The sequence below is a fragment of the Spermophilus citellus genome (genome assembly GCF_964194105.1).
Source record: "Spermophilus citellus genome assembly, chromosome: 2".
In the NCBI taxonomy this organism is placed as follows: domain Eukaryota; kingdom Metazoa; phylum Chordata; class Mammalia; order Rodentia; family Sciuridae; genus Spermophilus; species Spermophilus citellus.
Window position 1 is genome coordinate 18,060,813 of NC_138183.1, and position 22,284 is coordinate 18,083,096.

At 36.7% G+C, this 22,284-nt stretch overlaps 1 protein-coding gene across 3 annotated transcripts in view; it reads left to right on the forward strand.

The window, feature by feature from the left end:
- Window positions 1-22,284, forward strand: part of ASTN2 (astrotactin 2) — an 856,022-nt gene that overhangs the window by 655,155 nt on the left and 178,583 nt on the right. For all 3 annotated transcript variants that reach the window (XM_081282178.1, XM_081282176.1, XM_081282177.1), the window contains one exon: window positions 19,409-19,674. In XM_081282178.1, coding sequence (XP_081138304.1) covers window positions 19,409-19,674 — 266 coding nt within the window. The remainder of the gene's footprint in view (window positions 1-19,408; window positions 19,675-22,284) is intronic.

Below are 22,284 nucleotides of genomic sequence, written 5' to 3' on the forward strand. Positions count from 1 at the left end.
GCCTGGAACAGATTTTGGTCAAAATTGGCCTCTGGTGGATATAGAGAGAACCTCGGGGAACAGGAGGGAGGGGTATTTACTCTTCCTACTTTCCTATGTACCTGCTTCTAACTCTGATCGTTTTTCACAAACCACATACAGGTTGGTCTTTATTCTTTTGCCTGTCATCTTTACCTGTGGGATATGAACTTCCCTGAAGGACATTGCCTGTTTGTAGTCAGATCTGTTAGCACAATGCCCAGCATGTAAAATTTGTTGAGTAAATAAAGCAGACTCAGAAATGTGACCTTAGGCAAATCAAATTGCCTGACTGGCCTGGAGTTCTAAGTGCAAAATGACTCACTGGGCTCACTCAATTAAGTGTTGGCCATGTTTTGAGCACCATAATATATCAGGCACTACGTAGATATTCATGTTACAATTAATTCCTTCAGTTCCTTAAGTAGATAGTAGTAGTTCCATGTTACAAAAGAGGTAACAAAGGCTCAGAAAGAGGTAGAACTAGAGTAAACATCTAGTCCAGTTGGCTATGAACCACCATGCCAAAATTACCCACATTTGTGACATGTGCTATCTCTCTATTTTATTAAGGTTTGTTTATAAGACTCAAAAGAAATGTCAGTACTCAGAAGTCAAGGAATTTGTGGCAGCCCTTATGACAATGTGATATAATCCTGTCAAGGAAAAGATTCTCATTTGAGCTGTTCTGAGCAGCATCACCAGAGAATAGTGGAATGTGCTACTGAAAGTCTGAAGATAAAGCTCAAGCATGCCTTTAAAAAAAAAATCATTTCTTCCTGTTACAAAAAAAGTGTTTATTTGACCGTCTTTTAAAAAAAATTTTAAACTACTTACCGGTTGAATTAATTGCCATGCTTTACACAAAATCTTTTTATTTTTCAAAGTAAAATAAGCACTCTGGAACTGTACTCATTTTTATTATGTGGCTTTGCATACACTGGCACAATATTAGCAGTCCTCTTACACAGAGACATTTAAAAATTCTCTTTGTGGAGCCTTTTAAATACTCTTTATTCAGCATATTAATATAATGGGTTTTCATTTAACATTTAAATCACCTGTATCAGTTTCCTAGGGCTGTGGGAATCAACTACCACAAACTAGGTGGTTTAAAATAAGAAAAATTTATTCTCTCACAGTCCTGGAGGCTAAATGTTTGAAATAAAGGTATAAGCAGGGCCATGCTCTCTGTAGGTTTTATGAGATCTTTGCAATTATATTAAGCAAATTATCTTGTTATATTATGTTCATATATGAAATTCTTAACAACAAATCCCACTATTCTGTGTAATTCTAATGCATCACTGGAAAATATAGGGAGAAAAAAAGATCCTTCCTCATTTCTTCCATATTCTGGTAGCCCCAGGCATTCCTTGACTTAAAACAGTAGTTATATTGGATTAAGGGCCTGCCCCACTCCAGTTGATGTCCTCTTTATTGAATACATTTATGGCAACTTATTCCCAAATAAGGTCACCTTCTAATGTTCTGGGAGTTAAACTTTCAACATACCTTTTTGGAGACACAGTTTTACTGATAACACCACCAAACTTTATGTGCTTTTCTCTTTAAAACAGGGATTGATAACTGGCAACATTGTTGAGAAAAGAATGAGATGTTAGATGTAAAACATTTAGCATTTTGTCTACAGTGTTGGAGTGTTTATTTTGCATTTATTATTTTTAAAAAATAAATTTACTCATTTAAGTACACCATTGTTTAGAAAGAGCAAGGGCTCTGGAATCAGCCCCATTTCCCCCAGAAAGTTATTTTAGGGAATATATAAGAAGATGATCTAACATAAGCCTAGATAACTTGTTGGAACTGACAAAGCTTTATAACCTTGGGCAACTTACTTAACATCTCAGTACTTTACTTTTCTCCTCTACAAAATAGGGATAATAGTAGTTATTTACAACATAAAATGTAAATATAAGGTGACATTAGATCTAAAGTGTTTAAAGTTTTACTGGTAAAGAATAAGTGCTCTGCGAATGTTAGCTGCTATTATTATTATTATTATTATTCTCAAAATATCTCCTTTTCTTCTGTCATTAGCAACTGAATTTTGAGGGATAGGAGGAATTTTTTGCTTACAGAATATAGGGGAGATAATTGTTAAGGGATAAAACTCTCACTACTTCCTAACCAAATTTGTCTGAGTCTAGAAGTTTACAATTACTAGAATTTTCATGAAATAACATAAAATTATATATGTCTATCTTTATTACTTGTCTATCACTATATATCAAATGATCCCCTAAAATGTTTCCACTTAAAATAATTACTCACATATTGTCTCACAGTTTCATTAAAACAAGAATCCAAGCATAGTTTTACTGGATCCTCTACTTTACCTTGTCTTCCAAGGCTGTGATGAAGTTATTGCAGTGGGCTGAGATCTCACCTGAGGGCTGGAACCAGAAAGAATACAATTACAGATCCTTCATGTAGTTGGCTAGATTCAGTTCCTTAAGGGTTATTGGATTGTGGGCCTAGTTCTTTGCAGGCTATAGTCTGGAGATTTCCCTCAGTACCTTATCACATGAACCTTTCCATGTTTCATTTTGTTTCATTAAATCCAGCAGGAGGGAGTCCGCTAACAAGATGGAAGTCAAAAAAAATTTTTTTGTAAGCCAGTTACAGAAGCAGCATTCTTTTTGTGTTGCCATATTCTGTTGGTCAGGAGCCAGTTGTTCAAATACAGGAGGTTGTAACAGGCAGTGAATATCAAGAGGTGGGATTATTGAGGGATTTCAAAGGCTTCTTTTCCTGCCTCTTACCTTCCTTTCATTCCACTAACTTCTGTCTCTCCTTCTGTTATTCTCTATTTTTTATTTGTATCTATCTATCTATATCTATCTATCTAGTTAGTTAGTTCTAGTTCTTGCTAAAACTGACTCTAACCTCCATATACCATATTTAATACCTATATGTTTCTCAGTCTAGCCTAAACCTGAAACATAGAGGACTCAATAGGTGTTTGAATTCAATTTAAATTAAATATATAAAAGAAAATCTGAACACAGTCAACTTTATCTACCATCATAATGTAACTATTATATTGGCTATATTTATATAATATTAACCATTTATGAAGATCTCTGTAATCCATTTACACATATTTATGATAATGCTAGGAATATAACAAGTGCTTTTTCAGTAAATATAAATTTTGATATTTTATTTACCTAATGTTGAAAAGTATTTGAAATTGTTTTTCTCTGGCCTTCATAGCTGTCAAACCAGTTATGTGTTTGTCAAGTTGACAAACCCATCTTTGAACAAATAAGACTCCATAAACTTCCTTGTGTAGGGAGTTTTTTTTTCTTTTTTGATTTATTCCCTTGAGCCGAAATGGTAACAACTGATTCAGAATTTTGAAGCTTTATTTTAATATCATATACATTTATATTCATTAACTAGACCCAGTTTATAATGGTTTGAACTAGTGTGATTGATTAAAAGAGGAGCAGTGATGGAACAGTGGCTAAGCAGGTGTTTAATACATCTCTGTAGACTGAAGGTTTGCCTTGAAAGCATACAGAGTGTGGGGTCCACAACCACAATTCAATTCACTGCTAAATGAAAGCTGCTGGATAATTTCCATGTTCCTTATTTCTTTTAAGCCCTGCTTCTCAGCCTTGCTCCTAAGGTCCAGTTCTTCTTGGATCTAGTAGTTTAGTCAAGTTTTCTTTATCTGGTAACTACCACTAACCAGTCCATCAGCTGACATTGTAAGACTGTCCAACTGCAGATAGAGTGTCAGTTGTGGAATACTGTCACCTCCATTCTACATAATCTTTTTATATCATTGCTTGCCCAATGCTCTATTTTGATTTTTCCTAAAGATAGGAAAATTTTAATGTTATTTTAAAATTTAAAATCTAACATGTAAGTAATAGTTTATAAGGTGAATCTTATGGAAATTAAAAACTTCTGCTCTGCAAAGGACAATATCAAGATAATGAGAAGACATGCCACAGACTTCGAGAAAATATTTGCAGAAGATACATTTGATAAAGTACTGTCAGTAAAAGCACAAAAGGAACTCTTAAAACTCAACAATAAGAAAATAAACAGCTTGATTAAAAATTGTGTGAAACCTCAATAAACATCCCCCTGAAGAAAATGCATGGCTGTCACATAAGCATATAAAAAGATGCTCCACATCACATTATCAGAGAAATACCCACTAAAACAAAAGACCTCTGTATGCCTATTAGCAATTTAACACTGATAATACCAAATAGCTGACAAGACAGAGATCAGCAGGTACACTTATTTATTGCTGCTGGTGATACCAAATGGAACATCCACTTTGGAAGACATTTTGGTAATTTCTTACAAAGCAAAAACACGCTCATGCTATGAGATTTAGTAGTTGTACTTTTTGATATCTACCAAAGGAACTGAAAACATATCAACACAAAAGTCTGCACATGGACATTTATTGCAACTTTATTCATAATTGTCAAAACTTGGGAGCTATCAAGATATCCTTTGGTAGGCCAATTGATAAATAAACTGTGGCATATTCAGACCGTGTACCATATAGAGTGCTAAAAAGAAATAACTTTCAAGTCATGAAAATACATGAAATATATATAAAGCAAAAGAAGCTAATCTGCATATGACTCCAACTGTATAACATTCTGAAGTTAAAAATCTTATCAGTGGTTATCAAGGGTTGGGGATAGGAGGAAGGAAGGAATGGGTAGAGCACAGAGGATTTTTAGGGCAGTAAAAATACTGTGTGTGATACTATCATTTGGATAGATGTCACTATACATTTGTCCAAATATATAGTGCTTATAGAATGAGAAGTGAACTGTGGATTTTGAGTGATTATGATACGTCAATGCAGGTTCATCAAATAGACCATTCTGGTGAGAGTACCAATAATGAGAGAAGCTATGTGTGTGTAGGAATAGGGAGTATATGGAGAATTTCAATTTTGCAATGAGCCCTAAAATGCTGTAAAACATAGTATTTAAAAATACAAGTGAATATGAATTATAAAAAAGAATCAAAACAGTACATGATAAGAAATTTGAAATCATCCCACTTATTCTACTAGCCATCAGTAATGGCCTTTTCCAACTTTGTATAAGCCTTCTGCAAGGTGTCTCAATATTTTCTTTAAACAAATCTTAAGTATACACATTGAGAAAGAAAATGTTATAGTGAATCTCTGTGTGCCCCTTACTCAGTAATGCTTCTTGTCAATATTTTCCTATTTTCACCTCAGCTATTGCTTATCCCCAATTTGCTTTTTGTTGCTGGGATATTTAAAAGCAAATCCAAGATATAGCATTCCTCCTATAAATACCTCAGCATGTACCTTTAACAGATAATTATTTTAAACATAATCTCAATGTTATTATCCTATCTAGAAGTTCATATTCAAATTTTTCAAATTTGAATATAAAAATTTGGCTTTAAAATATCTGTTTATAGTCAGTATGTTTAAATAAAGACCAAGATGCCTATATGTTGTACTTGGTCTCCTAATCTGTAATGATTATGTCCTTTAATTTTGCCTGTACTATTTTTTGTTGAAGACATTGGTTTATTTGTCCTTTAGAATTTTCCAAATTGCAAACTTAACCAATTGTTTCCTCATGGTGTTTTTTAACTTATTCCTTTATCCTAGGGAATCAATTGGAGAATTTTTTGTTCCTAGAAGTTTTTGTTCCTAGAATTCTTTTATGGAATGATAAAATCACTTCTCTGAATAATGTTTTCAAAGGGCATGTAAGAAAATACATAGCAAGAACAACAGAAAGAAACTGTATCAATATACTGTCATCAAAATATTAAAAATATAGCAACATATGTGCTCCTCTATGAATGACAAGATGTAGTGGAGAGATATCCATCAGAATTTCTAAGTAGTGTTGAGCATAAATATTTTAAATATTTGTAACAACTGTAAAGTGATACAAATATTTAAAATTCTATCAAAGTCATAGAAAATTTTATTGCTACTATATTCTTTTAGTTGCATTTATAATTTAAAAATGCTAAGTTGCAATTATAGGAAACTGAAAATAAAGATGTATTTTTTTCTCAGTACAAGTTCATAAGTTCATTCTATTCATGGATTTAAGAACTACCACCTGAAGCATATAGCATCAGACCAGGATTTAATGTCTCATTGTACTTTTAGTCATGATAAAAATGATCAGCAGTTTCAGTTGCTATGTGATCTATCCATTAGAAATTTATCCATTAGAAATTTTCCCATTAGCCTTTCTCCTAATGGTTTTGGATTTATTGATTATAGTTGTCTAGATCTAATATTTTATTAGACATTTTAATAGAGTGATTTTATAATTCTATCATTCTTCCTGTTTTTATTATTTACAATATTTCCAAAAGGAAAAATGCAGTTGCCCAGAAATTCAGTTCATATAATAAAAATATGATTCATAATTGATTCTGTTACACTTTTCAAAATAGTATGCTGATCTCCAAGCAATCGCTAATAGTGACCAATGAGTTTTGTTGACTTTTTAATTTACTTAGTTACTTTGGGTGTTGAATTTAGTGTGAGTAATGTTATGAATGAATGGCAATTTATTTGATAAATTTCAATTTCTTGCAATCATTATTCTCTTTAGTGTTCATATTGTTTCATGTAAGGCTGATGTAAGCTACTTTAGGTTGTTTTCTGTGCCCTTTTGAAATGACCCCATTGGTCTCGACCCTGCTTTTTGGTGTAGCAAACATCCTGGGTTTAGCTTTATACCATTCTATTCCAGACCTGGATCAGGAATTTTTATTAAAGAATACTTTGTTCCTTTCAGTGGAAACAGAGTCTGAGCATTAGGACCACTTTTCTGTAGTAAGGTCATTTTTTTTCTAGGCTTTTTCAGGGACAAAGTTGTGAAATGTTGACTTCAAATTGAAATTTCAGTTCACAGATTTTTTTCTTAGCTTCTTTGACTTTATACCTGGATTGTTAGTCTTATGTTGAAAATCCTAAAGACAATAAAATAAAAGCTTGTTTGCAACACCACACTATATACACATAGTGGCTTCAAAGTAACAGTGTTCCACATTAATCTAATTGAAGACTTACTTGCAGATCATCTTTTATTTTGAATACTTTTTACAAAGCATATAACACCCAAATACTGCATTAAAATTTCTTTAGGTGCATCATAATTACATGTAATAGTTGGAAATTCACTGTGAGATATTTGTGAGGTATTTGTTCCTGAACACATCATAATTTGGAAAAGGGGATGTACTGGGGAGTGAAATTTCCAAATACTACATTTTTCTCTCATTTTCTTTCTTTTTCTTTTCCTTCTTTTTATTTTGCCATTTTATCTTTTTCTTTCTCTCTCTCTTTCCTCCGAGATTACACCATACCTGGCCTGAATACTACATTTTAAAGCCACTTGAAACTATTATTTTCTCCATTGTTTCTATCAATACTTAAATGTAGAGTCAGATCTATTTCTTTTACTTCATATATAATTTGTAGAAATAATTATGTCTTTTTTTCCCCAGAGATGAGAATTTATTATTTAATCCAGCAGTTCTTTCTTTATGAACATTTATAAACCATTACACATTTAAGAACACTTACATTACGAATGTGAATAGTAAGTCTTCCTTGCCATTTCTCTCAATAAAAACATATTTTGAAATACAGAAGATTTTCTTGCTTACACCAACAAGAGGAAACTGGAATTCAAAAAGGTCTAATGCTCAAGGAACAGCATCTTTCAAAAAAATAATTGTGGACTGCCTTTTGAAATGCCCATCAGTTTTGCCATTGCTAACAACAAGTGTGGCTTTTATAATACTCCAGAACTAGGAGAAAAGTCAAACTTTCATTACTTTCCATTTGTGCCTTAAAAAATACAGGACTTAAACACAGAGCAGAGGGGTGAGTATTGGGGTGTCGCATAGGGGACGTCTCATTGGGAGGATCGAGGTGCCCACCGTTTCAGATACTTGACTTCTTCATGCCCACGAGGTCTTAATCCTGGGGTTCTTCTGAAAAGACTCAAAAACCTGAGGTAAATCAAATCACACACACATGTATACACACAAGTACACAATATTTACATTTTAAATTCTTATTTTGTGAGATGGCTTGAGAAAAACTGGCATACGGGTTTCCTGTGGGATTAGGCATTTCTCATTATTTCTTGGTTTATTGCTTCCCTGTCGGGCTTCCAGCTTAATAAACACGTAGCAAGCTCTAATCACCAGTGAAGAAAAATGAAGATACCTGACAAAACACAACACACTGGAGACACTTGTTCAAATATTTTCTCCAAAAAAAAAAAAAAAAACACGACTGTCCATTTCACTTATTTTGATTTGGGGTTCCATTCAAAATATATATATATATATATATATATATATATATATATATATATATATATATCTTAGCAACTAAATGAAGACTGGGTTCCATTAAAAAAAAAAAGAAGCCTGCAGTGTATGTCTTCACTGAATTATCTTTTAATTATGTCTTTTTGATTTTAAAAAAATTATGCAAAACTTTGTGTTTTACGTAAAACACAAAGCTAAAACTTATAAAATAAGATATACTGAAAAACTCTGGCCTTGGTCTCTTCTTTTTTGCTCCCCTTATAGGTAACCATTTTATTAGTTTGGTTAATCTTTTTATTATTTCTTAGTGAAAAACAATATAGAAGCTCAGGGCCATGGCTCACACCTATAATCCCAGCTACTCAGGGAGCTGAGGCAGGAGGACAATGAATATGAGGGCAGCCTTAGCATATTAGCAAGACTCTAAAATAATGTAATGAGATCCTATCAGAAAATGAAAAAAAAAATTAAAGTTCTGGGGATTGTAACTTAGTTGTAAAGTGCTCCTGAATTAAATCCTCAGTATCAAAAAAAAAAAAGTAACTGGAAACACATATATGCATGCATATACATATTTATATTATATGTGTGTGTGTGTGTATATATATATATACTCCTCCCCTCTTTTTTACACAAAAGAATGTACTGTAAACGTTCTCTGCACATTGTTTTTTCCATTTTATATATATGTATATATATTTATATATTTATAATTACTATGTATCATATATAATAAAATGTTTCTCTATTTTCTTTGGTATATAGTACCTACCTCACCATTTAGATGCATCACAGTTTTTCAACCAATGCTGTATTGATTGTCCATAGATTCATATTTCAAGAGGTTTATTGCTGATCACCATGATGTAATGGGCAGAAGTAACAGGAATTGTTTATTCAAATTCCAGAATTTATAACCGCATAGACCTGAATCTCTCGTGATGTAGCAGAGTGGGAGAGAACTTAATATAGTAGAAAAGTGGTTAGAAATAGGACAGATGGGAGTGGGAGTCCAGCTCTTTTTTGGACTCCTGACTTCACTCCTATGATCTTCCACTTCCTCATCTTTAAAAAGCATTAATGAAACCTACTTTTCATTGATGTTCTGGTTTATTGAGACCAAGTTTGATCATGTAAAACAAGTAGCAGAATATCTGGCCTGGAATGTGTTCCTGTAAAATTGTAGCAGTTGTTGATGTTAACTTTACTGATTACCACAATTTTAAGACAGGGAATTTCTGATGGGTTTTGACCCTTTGTTTTAATTTAATTTTACTTTTTGTTGAATGGACACATTAGTCCTCGTTGTCCCAAGCAGCACAGCTATAGGAAAGAGGGGAGCTAAAAAAGGAATTAACTCACCCTTGAACATGTTATGAAATGCCTGTGAACATTTTTAAAGGTGATCTTTTAACCTGCGTCTTGTTAGGATTTTGATAAAAACAGAAAGGCATGAAAGTGAGACTGTGATTCCAGTATGAAAGCAGTCAGAGGGTGGTGTGCTCTACCATACAGCTATATCCCCAGCACTTTTTTATTTTATTTTTGAGACAAGGTTTCACTAAGTTGATGAGACTGGCCTTGAACTTGCAATCCTCTTGCCTCAACTCCCCCCCCCCCCCCAGTTTCAGTGATCACAGTACACCACCTCACTGGCTGAGGGTGACAGTTTTGTTTCCTAAGGGCTTCTCTAACCAAAGCCTCCAGCTGACCCCATTCAGGTTCACACCCTCTTGGATGTTTTAACTTGGCAACCAACCTTGAAGGCCTGTTCTCCTACCTCCAGGTCATGTTCAAACAGCATAATCTGGCAGTTTTCATCCATAGCAGGACATTAGCATCTCAGAGACCTCTTGTTCCCTAAGCCTGTCTAAGAATGATCCCTTCTGGGCATTTTCCTTTGAATTCTACATGTGACTGGAAGAAGAAAATGGAATTGGGGAGGAAATAAAATCTGAAACCTTCCTTGAGGGGGTGAGTTTTGAGCAGAGTTCTTAGGAAAGTGGAATAATTGGATCCCAGGGAAGAGAAGATAGTCCTCCTATTAATGATGCTTTGACCTCCACTGAACAGAAAAGAGGCTTTGGAATTAGATGCTGAATGACTAATGGCCTTTGGCTGAATGTCACCTCCCAGAACCTCTATTTTCTCAATTGTATTATGCTTGTAAAAATTATAATATTCCTAGTCCAAAGCATTGTTGAGAGGATTCAATGAGATCTGCAATGTCTTATGTGTAGCAAAGACTAGAAGCCTGGAAAATGTGTTTCCTTTCTACTTTCTCCGTTTCAAGCACTTATCCACTACATCTTAAAAATGCAACTATATTGTTATAATAATAATATAACAATATAAGTGTTATAATAATATAAGTAAGAGTAAGAACTGACATCTCTTGTGTGTGTACTAAATGTCTGGCACAGGTACAAATTATCTTAAATTATCTTAACTTTATATTTTCACTGATGTCACTATTATTATATACATAAAAACACAGAGACTTGTATTTGTGTACTAACTTGTCCACGGTCACATGCAGGTCTGTGGCTAGCCTTTTATATGGATTAGGTAAAGGTGCTCCTGCTCTTTTATTCAGTTAAATGAGCAAAGACTTGACAAATAGAGCTGAGACTGAATCCAATCCCTATTCGCCCTCTTGCCTTGTAGAGCTCAACTTGCTTAACTAAACACAGAGACCCTAGAGGTCACGTGTTCAGTTTTGGCCAAACCTGAAATTCAAACTCATATCTATCTGACAGTCATATTGTATCTTTTCCTTTTCCACTGCCACCTCTTTCTGCCTCCTTTAATTTCTTGCTCTACTGTCTTCACTCTCTGATATATCTTCAGCCTCTCCTTCATCTTTTTGGCTTTTCCTTCCCAACTGGAATCTCTATACTCAGTACCACTAGTATTGAAATGAGTTTTAATTCATATTTTCACCCCCGTCCCAGGGAGTAGCTCCAAGGCTAGCACTGAATATTCAGGCCTTCTTTGCAAAGGCTCATTCTAAATTCTTTTTTTCTTGTAGACTAGATAAGCCTTTACCTTCTTTCCTGTGGTCCTCAGTGCCTAGCAAGTTGCTTTACACACACTAATTATTCTTGGGCAGGAAGGATCAGAACTAACAAATTTCCCAAGAGCAAACATCTGAAGTGGGCACTAGAGGGCAGCAGGAGATCACACATGGCCTTTTTGTTTTTTCACCCAGCCTCCCATTACTGGTCGCAGCCTACCTTGTCTCAGGAGGCAGAAATAAATACTATGATTCAGTGCTAACTGGTCTCTGACTTTGGCCAAGACATCAGCCACTACTGAGCTACTGGGAAGTGGTTGAGGTTCTTCTCCCACAGAGAGTATGACCTTCCTCAGAGGAGTAACTGCTTTCACTTGAAGACAGGTATTTATCATTCTGAGCCCCAGTTCCCTCATGGGTACTAGAGGCAACAATTCCTAATTTGTAGGGTAATAATGAAGACCATATGAGATCATAGGTATAAATCAGCTAATACAGCATTTGAGTCTTAGAACATTGAATGAGAAATTAAGATCTCTACTTTACACATAAGGAAAGTAATATTTGGAGAGGGGAAATGACTTCCCTATGATTTGAAATGGTAAATTCTACCACAGTTTACAGAATAGGTAGAAAGCAGGTGGTTTAAGAGAAATTCCTCTTAGTTAAAGCGCCAACCAGGATTCAAGGGACGATTTATAGATTTAGACATGCATAAGAATTGAATAATGGTGGGATGAAGGCCAAGAGCCAGAACAAAGAACTTTGATGATGCTGTTGACACTGTAGAGCTGGAAACTCTTCGTTGAGTTCTGTTTCTCATTAATCCCTAAATAATCCAAGATTTAAGTACTCATGTTATTGACATTTTACAAATGATAAAATGGAGCCTTGGGGAGGTTAAGTAACTGGTCCAAGATCTTCCAGCTGGAAAGTGAAAAAGCTGAATTCAAACTCAAATTAGCCACTGTGTTACAGCTGCCTCTTTTATAATTGTTCTTACTGATTGTGTATTTAGGGAAAAAGCTAAGTAGGTTATATCAGGAGATCATTTTCTTGGCAGTTTTGTTAACCTACCCTCTTCATTTTGGAACTCCATTGTTACTTCTGTTTGCTAAATGTGCACACTCATAGCACATAAGACATACACATTATCAGAATGCCCCATGGTTTCTGTGACAGGGATTTCACTCACCTAGTTGGCTGTTTAATCTTAGCATGACCTCTAAGTAAGGGACAGGCTTGCATACTGCAGATAAGACATGCAGACAGCATAAAGGACATAAGTCTTGGTTTGGGTTTGATACTTAGGATGAGAAATGCAATTCCTGGATGAGAAGTCAGTCTAAGTTTAACAGAGCTTTCACAGAATGAATTGGAAGGCTAAAAAGTTCCACATTATTAGAAGGTTTTGGGGGTTTTAATTTTTGTTTTTGTACCAGAGACTGAACCCAAGGGTGCCTTACCATTGAGCTACAGCCCCCAACCCTTTTTATTTTTTATTTTGAGATAAAGCCTTATTAAGTTTCTTAGTGCCTTGCTAAGTTGCTGAGACTAGCCTTGAACTTGCAATCCTCTTCCTTAGACTCCTGATGTTGCTGGTATTATAGGTGTGCACTACCGCACCTAGCTTAGAAGTGTTTAAGAAGAACTTGGAGGATGATTTGGTAGTAAATGAAGCATTAGATGGGGATTTCTGAACAGGTGATTTCTAAACTCTTACTAGGTAAGTACTCTATCATAAACTATATCCCAAGACCTTTAAATTTTTACTTTGAGACAGGGTCTTGTTAAGTTACTTAGACTGACTTTGAACTTGGGATTCTCCTTCCTGAACCTCTGGAGTTGCTGGAACTATAGATGTGCACCACCATACCCAACCTTTAATAGTCTTCCACCCATGAAAACCCATTAGTCCATGGAAATGAGTGAGGATTGGGGTTATTGCCTGGGCACAGCAGGTGTAGGGAGAACCATTTTTTTTTTTAAATGGAAAGGACTCATTGAGCAAGTAGTGGATTTGGAGTCTAACAAATGTTATAGAAATAGAAAAATTGAAGGGAAATGAGTCATATTCACACATTCATGTATTAATTAATTTATTCAGATACTTACCTATGTATGTGATATTATACAGTGAACTATGTGCTAAGAATACAGATGCTCATTAAAACTGGCCACTGTCCTTGTTCTCATGAAACTAAAAGTTTACTTGGCAAGACAGATATTCATTTAACATTTTGTTAATGTTAACATATTAACTAAAATTATAAATATGACATGCATGATAATGACGATGTCAATGGTTCAGTTGATAGTAGGAATTGAGAATAGTCATAATAATCTATGAATATGTATTTCTCTTAGAGGGTTTTTCAATAAAATACACTTTACTAGGGACTTCTCCCAAGACCTGGGCCATAGCAATTTTTCTGGTTGGTTGCTGTGGATCCCACACCTCCTATTTCTCTGGCTGCTCACTTTTTGAAGACCCAATGTGGGGATACTTCACCCTCTGTTAGAATTCTTCTTTGGCAGAATTCAGAACAGTTTCAGGCTAGCTCTGTTTCCACATCTGGTGCAGGGGAAACAAGTATTTCTGTTCTGGCAACCTCTGGGAGTTTGTGCTAATACCTTTCCAGCCCCTTCTGTTCTTTTAACATAGGCCACCAGAACTTTTGACAGGTGAAGGTAGACCCTAGTCCGCTGTCTTTTCAATTGCTAACAACAAACAAGCTATTCAAGTGTCACTCATGAGGGTCCTTGTCACAAAACTTGGGGCCAGAAGATAGCATGTTCCACATCCTGCCTGGGGTGCTGTTGACTCTAAACATGGTAATAGTTCTTTCCAAATAAAATATCCCCTAAATCCTTCCTTTTTACTCTGATCTCTTTTTATTTCTTTGTTCTGGCTGAGGTTTCTAAAGTTATGAAACTAGTTAGAATTCATCTCCTTTGTAAGTTCTGCATCTAGGGGCTTGACTTCAGGATTCTACTTCTATTACCTTATGGTGTCTCCATAGAAATTGCAATTTTAACATCCTGTTACAATAACAGCAACATAATTATAACAACCACAGCAACAACAATAACAACTAATATTGATTGAGGGCTTAACCTGTGCCAGGCACCCTATTTAATCCTCACAGTGACTCTTTTCGGCTGGTACTGTTATTTATAAAGGACACACTGATGACGCTGGCCTTTCATCTGTGAGGCTGAGAAGTCGGATTGCACAACACAGCAACACAGGCCTCGCTGATGGTGTTTCAGCCGCCTGTTTCCCCTTTGTTAAGGATATTTGTGAGGATCCTTGAGTCAGACCTCAGAGTGACTGCTTTCCTCCAACAGCAGACAGTAACTCCACCTAAGAAATGAGCCCATTTCAGTAATTCCTGGGAGGCCATTGCTGTAAGAAAGGCCATTCTTTAATGATATAAAAGTCTCACCCTTTCCCCCCTCCCTAAACGTTTCTAATTTGAGCCCCTCTGGTCCCTGTGGAGCCTTTAAATGCTTCAAGTGCGAGCCTATTGCCAAAGCAAGCCTGTCTGACTGGAGAGGCAGCGCCCTGCACTGTTGCTGAATATTGAACAAACATCCGCGAAGCCTTGGCTCTCCCAGAAGTCCTTCGTCTGATGCCTTTGTTTTGTTTTCTGGATGAGGGCAAGCAGTGCCATCACCTCCTGCCGAAAAGCCCTGGCTGCCCTCCCAACAAGGAGTTGTCACTTCAACTGAGGCTTTTAAAATTTTTTTTTGGTGGCAACAAAATAATACCCAGCAGGAATTTGGGAGGAGAAAAAAGAGAGTTCACTTGGCAGGTTCTCAAATGAATGGGTTGTAGTGTCATTGGAACTGAATCGGGCTTAAAACCAGACATGATCCTATTTTGGACGCATTGTTCAGAGGGATGGGAAATGTGAACAGAGGATAAGTCTCTTCAAAAAATGCTCTTTATCCTTGGCCTGTTAAAGGCAGCCTGGTTTAACCTAACTCTCCCCTTTCCCCAATGGCAAGAGTCTAAATGAAAGCCTAGAGGAGGTCAGAACAACTAGACAAGATCAGCCCTTCATCTGTTGACATTTGGATTGGGAAAGCTTATTTTACCTTGGGTTGTATCTTGATTGTAATCGTGATTAGTTGTCATCCTTGTAATTCCCAAATCCTGGCTTTTAGATTCATTGATGCTTTGATAAGGTAGCATAGTGATTAGTGTATGTAAACATAGCATATATTCCACAAACTTTTATTGAAAAAAAAAATGTTTTTAAGCCTACTGTTTTCTTGAAATTGGGTAAGGCCGATGTAGGAAACAGCAAAACTGATACTATCTTTCTCTTCATGGAGTTTATACTCTTGATACATTAATAGTTGATGACAGATCAGGATGCTATGAGTATCTGTCATGTGAAAATGGAACACACATTGATAGTGGGGGAAGTTTATGGAAGACTTTTCTGAAGAATTGGCACTTGAAATAAGTTCTGAAGGATGAGTGGAAGTTAGCCAAGAGGTTAGGGGCTGAGGGTGGAATGGAAGGAAGCATTATGCAAGAGAAGAGCCTGTTCCAGGATGGAGAAAAAGATACAAGGTGTATACAAGGAACTTAAAAGTCATCATAGCTGAAGGCAGAAGAACTAGGTAGAGCAGGATACGAGATCAGACTGGAGAAACAGTGTGTTGTCTAGATCCTATATTGTCTGTGCCTCACCTTTTGGCTTCTGATCTTTACTCTAAGTATAAATAATGTCATGGAAGTTTAGCACTATAGGACTTGTCTTTTGAAAAGATAACTTTAGCCACAGGGTGGGGTTGGATCAGAAGCAATTAGCTTTCACAATTGTAATGGAATGGTTAATGGGCATCTCTGCTATAACTCTCATCTAAATCATAACTTAGCCATGGCATAACATTAGGAAAAGAATCTTATCAATAAATGTTCTTGGGACTTAGAGGTAAGCCCCTTTCTCTCTTTTGGTCTCCAGTTCCTCAAGTGTTTGGCAAAAAGAGTTGGACCCAATTTTTTTTTTTTTTTTTTTTTGCAAAATTAGCCCTGAAGTTTGGCTATTAATTCTATGCTGCTATTGTAGGTACAGTTTTCAGCCTCAGTTTTTGGCTTTTAACCCCCACTTACAGGAAAGATGGACTGAAACGGCTGAAGAATTATGAAGTAGAATAGCAAAATGGATAATTGTTAAATGGATAATTATATCTTTAATCCAATGTCTATGAATGTTTTTTTGATCAAGAGAATTTTTACTCCCAGCAACAGGTTACATTTCTTCCCAATTAAGTTATATGCACATGGCATGGTACAATGAGGGTTATGCCCTCTGTGTTGAAATATGAAATGACAGTAGTTCAGGTGATGCATTGGTTATCAGAATTTCACAGTTATGTGCTGAGAAGATTACTAACTCACTGTATGACCTTGGAAAGTAATTTTCCTTTTCTGGGATGCATTTTATCCTTACTTAAAGTGGGAGGGTTTGTACTAGATAGTCATATTCAAAAATATGTTCTTTCAATTATTTGTGTGTGGGGAATCGAACCCAGGGACTTATGCACACTAAGCAAGAACCCTACCACTGAACTACATCCCAAGCCCTCAAAATATATACATATATTAATCATATATATATATACACACACACACATATTATATTATATATGGAGAAAAGAGACTCCACTTTTCCACTCTTGGAGATTCACGATACATGTGTATCAATAACCTATTTGCTTCCAAATTTTTACTTTTTAACTGATCCATCATATTGCCATATATTAATTGGGACTAGAGCAGCAGTTGCCAAACTTTTCCTGAAAAGGCTCAGACAGTACACATTTTATCTTTGTGTGCCATAGAGAGTCTTTATTGTAACCACTCCATTCTGCCACTGTGGTCATACACAATACACTAATGAATGGGAATGGCTGTGTTCCAATAAAACTTTATTTACAAAAACAAATGTGGGATGAATTTCCCCATGGGCCATACTTTGTTGACCTGCAGACCACATCGTGAGCTGATTCCTAGTATCCTTGTAGCTCTGACTCCTTCCTGATCTTCTCCCCAAATGACTATTCCCTTCTAAGCTTGAAGTCACCCTTGTCCAAAAGCTATTCCTCTGGCCTGCAGTTTCAAAAGTTATCATCATCTTCTTTTGACATGCCTGTGTATAAGGCTGTCTCCATCTCCCCAGCTGCTGGGCTGCCTTCTTCACAGCCTTGTTTTGTTTGTCTTAGTAACTACCCTTCTTTAATCCCTCTAAAGGATTGGTTAGCTGGAATTTGCCTTGTCTTCCTCCCCTGGAGCCTTTGATCTGATGCTCATGAGCATTTGCTGACAGCCAGACAGAAAAGGTGGAGCCCAGATCCCAGGCTGCAGGGACCAGAGAGTAATGAATGAAGGCTGCGTTTATTTGTATTTCTAATTGGCAAGCCCATTTCCAGATCAGCTGCATGTCACTGCAAGCTGAGAGCAGGAGCAGGAGAAAACTCATTTTACTTTCAGTTCTCAGTGCCCAGGACCTGTGCCCACTGAGATAAGGGTTTACCTTGATTTCACCAGGCTTGGTAGAAGCTGCTGTCTGAATTAAGCTCTGTATCTTAGTACAGGATCTCTCTTTTTTGGCACTCAGATTGAGCATGGTACATCTTGGAGGACACCATTCATACAGTCTGTGATTTCAATGTAACCCTCTGGGTTATTCAGATCACTTTATATCTTCAAGCTTTTTTTTATAGAACTTAGAACCCCATCTTTTTAGGAAATCTTATATAGAAAGCTGGTCTTAGAGAAATAAAAGCAGAATTTCTCTATTTGAAGCTGATATGAGGTTTCCAGCCCTGACTACTCAGTTTTCCTTTTGCCCTATGGAAGCAGTTGCTCAGGTGCTTCCTAGAAATTCTTGAATTCCTAAGAATTTTGGAGGCATTAGAATAGAGTTGTGAATATAGTTTTAGCCAATCAAAGTTTTATAAGATCCATCTTTAACTGAGTCTTAGGTACATCAAGACTCGTGTTAGGCACTGAGGTGGACAGGAATGGGTGACATAACCCCTAGTCTCCAAGAGTTGATAATACTGTTGGAAAAGGCAGGAGAAAATGGGAAAGGAAAGTGAACTTAAAATAAGATCTCATAAGTAAAAATATTTGTTTAAATGGAGTGTAAATGGCTAGAAAAGATTTGTTGAGACAGAGAAAAGCAGGAGAGGCAAAGGCACAGAGATAGGAAATACTAGTTGTATAGGTCAAGAAAGACAAAGCAGAGCATGGAGCATATACAAATCACATCTCAAGATGCACATGAAGAAATGTGCAGGAAAAGAAGTTTGAACAAGGAAACAGGTAAGCACAGAAATAAAGGGTAAATGATGTCTGTTCCAAGCAGTACCACTTCCTATATCGTCTGCCACTCACAACTGATTCCTTTGGGGTCATTAAACCCATTTCACAGAATCAATGATGAGAATCTCCTGAATACTCAAGACACTTTTTCAAGGTTGAGGAGGCGTTATCAGGCAGAACTGGGATTTAAACTGAAATTGACTTAACCCAAAGCTTATGTTTCATTCATTATATTGAGTTTCAAGGAAAATATAGAACTGGAGAAAAATTGTAAAGGAAGAGTATAGTTTGTGAAGGTTGACAGTAGACAGAAAGGAATTTCTGGTTGGGGAAAATATCTTTGAGTATTTGTATCTTTCAAATTGCTTGGAAAAACACTTAACCCCACCCTACCAACTTTAAACATGGAAAAATTGAGGGCTAGAGAGAGTAAAAGGATACCTGGTGTATACGTGGCAGGAGAAAGACACCATTCTGGTCTCTGAATGCTCAGGCCAGTGATCTTTTCAAGACATCATGCAAAAAATCACTTTATCATCTTTTTTTTTTTCATTTCCAATGAATACCAGCTCCTTAGGGCATGCTCTTTGTGGGTTCAAGAATCTGGCCTTTTAAACAATACTAAATTCACCTCTACCTCTTCCTGTTTTGTGCCTCTCCAGAGACCACAGAACTGGGCAGCAAGAAGGAGCTCAAGTCCATGCCCTTCATCACCTACCTTTCAGGTCTGCTGACGGCACAGATGCTGTCTGATGACCAGCTCATCTCAGGTGTGGAGATTCGCTGTGAGGAGAAAGGCCGCTGTCCTTCTACCTGCCACCTTTGCCGGCGGCCGGGCAAGGAGCAGCTGAGCCCCACACCAGTGCTGCTGGAAATCAACCACGTGGTCCCACTTTACACCCTCATTCAAGACAATGGCACAAAGGAGGTGAGCTCCCCTGGCCCAGCCACCAAGTCAAACCTGAGAAACCCTCCTACCTGTGGACTCTTTGTCCATGGGGATTGTCATCATCATCATCATCAACAAGAGCATCATGGTGATTACTAGCATTTATTGATTCCTTATATTCTAAATCTTAGTGTTTCAGTACAACAGAGGTTTTTTATTTGTGCAGAGTCCTTAATAGGTATTTTTGATTGATGGGTGTCTTTACTCTGAGAATCGATTCAGGGACCCAATCCTTTCCATCTTGTACTCTATCAAACCATTGTTTCCATGGTCACTGTAAAAGGAGAAAAGATATGGAGCACCGCTCATGGAAAGTTTAAATGGTCCAAGCCTGAAAGTAGCAAATGTCATTTCAACTCCAGTTCCATGGATCACAGCTCAGACATTGTCCATACCAGTCTGCAAGAAGACAGAGAAATATATTCTGTATGCCTAGAAGTAGACGTGGGTTTGGTGAAAACCTAGCAGTGTCTGCTTCGATTCTATACTTGGGTTGTCTCATCCAATTTGCATCCCAGTTCTATGACTTACTTAAAAATATTGGGCATATTTGCATAAAATTGCTGACATGTGGCCATCTTTTTAATTATAAAATGGAAGTTCTGTATGGTTAATCCTAATGTGACATCTATGTAATAACAGTTGAGGAAACCTTAAAGATGTTACGTGATTTACTCAAAGTTAGTTTGCTTCAGAGCTTCCATGCCTAACTATGAAATGGTATCTCTTCTTTTCCTCGTGTCTCTCACTTTTTTATAGGGTTTATTAGGACTTTAAGGAATCATGTGAATTATTTGGCTCACTGGTTTGTAAACTTATATTCATGGGACACTTTCTATAAATGCAACATTCCAGAACTCCAATTAATAAAACCAGGAATAGTGATGGTTCTACTTACTTCAGTGAGGAAAAGGAACATGGATAAGAGCATCTCTTACTTGGTTCTCATTCTTCCTTCTACAGCAGCTTCCAGAAAGAACGGGCCTCAAAAAAAAAAAAAAAGTCAGTGTGGCAGATGATTGATTGTGTCCAATAGAACTCCATGAATTATGTGCCCCTTCCATAGTATCCCATAGGGCCAAGAGCTTGAGGGTGGCGGGAGGTCAGATAGAGCTCCAGAGAAGACAGAAATAGGATGGTAACAAGGATGTGGGGAAAGTGTCAGGTAGATGACCTAAGGAAGAACAAGGTCTGTGCAGAGACCCAAATCATTTCCCCATAATTAAGACCAAGAGATGTAGGAAGAATCAGGAATGAGGCCAGGGCAATTAGAAGAGATCTGATTATTTAGGATATTATAAAGCAGATCATGGAGTCTAGTCCCTGTTCTTAGAGCAATGAGATGATGAAGACCCATTATTAGAAGGAAGTTGATGGGATTAGAGTTGTGTGGCAGAAGGAGCCTCTATTAGAATCACCATTGGAGCAGTTAAATATAGTGTGGGTTATTTAGATAGAATACACTGTAGCAGCCAAAATTAATGAATGACAGTAACAACTGTCAATGTGAAATGAATAATCATAATGTTATGTGAATAAAATAAGTCCCAAAGATAGATTTTATATAGCAGAATGGGATCTACTTTTAAAAATTAAAGCACACATATACCGAATACACTACCTTTCAGGAATAAATGCACATACAATACAACCATTTTTAAAAGGGAAGCAAGGAACTGTGAACATAGGAAATGATAACCTTGAGTCAAGGGAGGCAGTACAATGGCACAAGAGGGCATAGGTCACATGTAGGTAGTCAAGTTCCTAGCTGGCTTTTATGGTGGTCGATTTGTAGGCGTCTGTTAAAGAGTTGAATGTTAAAACTAACTCACTTATTAGCTAACCAAGTGAATAAATTATGACTGAGCATGACACAACAAGGTGCTTGAGTCTGAACCAAGTATCATGAATAGTCTGAGTCTGTGCTTCCAAGGTCGCCACGCTATCAAAAACAACCTCTGGCTGCAGGGTGACAACAGGTTGTGGGAATGTAAGAGTGGACACAGGGATATCTGGAAGAGGGAGCCACAGCTTTCAGCAAATAACAAGGTGTTCTGGTTAGTGTATCAGTTTGGATGAGAAAAAACAGCACATTGGTGGCTACGGATCAAAGACTTTGTGAATGATACTTTGAATATTCACATTCGCTGCTCTGTGACTTTGTCCCCATGACTGCCTTTTTGGTCAAATTTTCCTTTTCTGCAATGGGGTACAATACAAACAAAGTCATGAGACTTTTAGAATGTGCTCTTGGCGCATGTGTGGCAACAGGAAAAGTAGTGGTCCTTTTCTTTTTTGCTCAGGAATCAGAATTCCCAATGTCTGGAGTTCATGCCAGCTTCGCTTGGCATTGTTGAGATAGTGTTCGTTATTTTGGAAATCCAGTGCAGTATTTGTAGAATCTCAAGAGTGTGAAAATGGTCACTAGATGTCACTGTTCTCCTTGCAGGAGACCTGGAGAGCTGGAAGCTTTAGTCATTCATTCATTAATTCAGTATTTTTGGATATCCACTCTATGCCAACTACTGTGTTACACTATGAAAAATGAACAGTATGACAGATAGACATGGTCTTCATTTTTATTGTGTT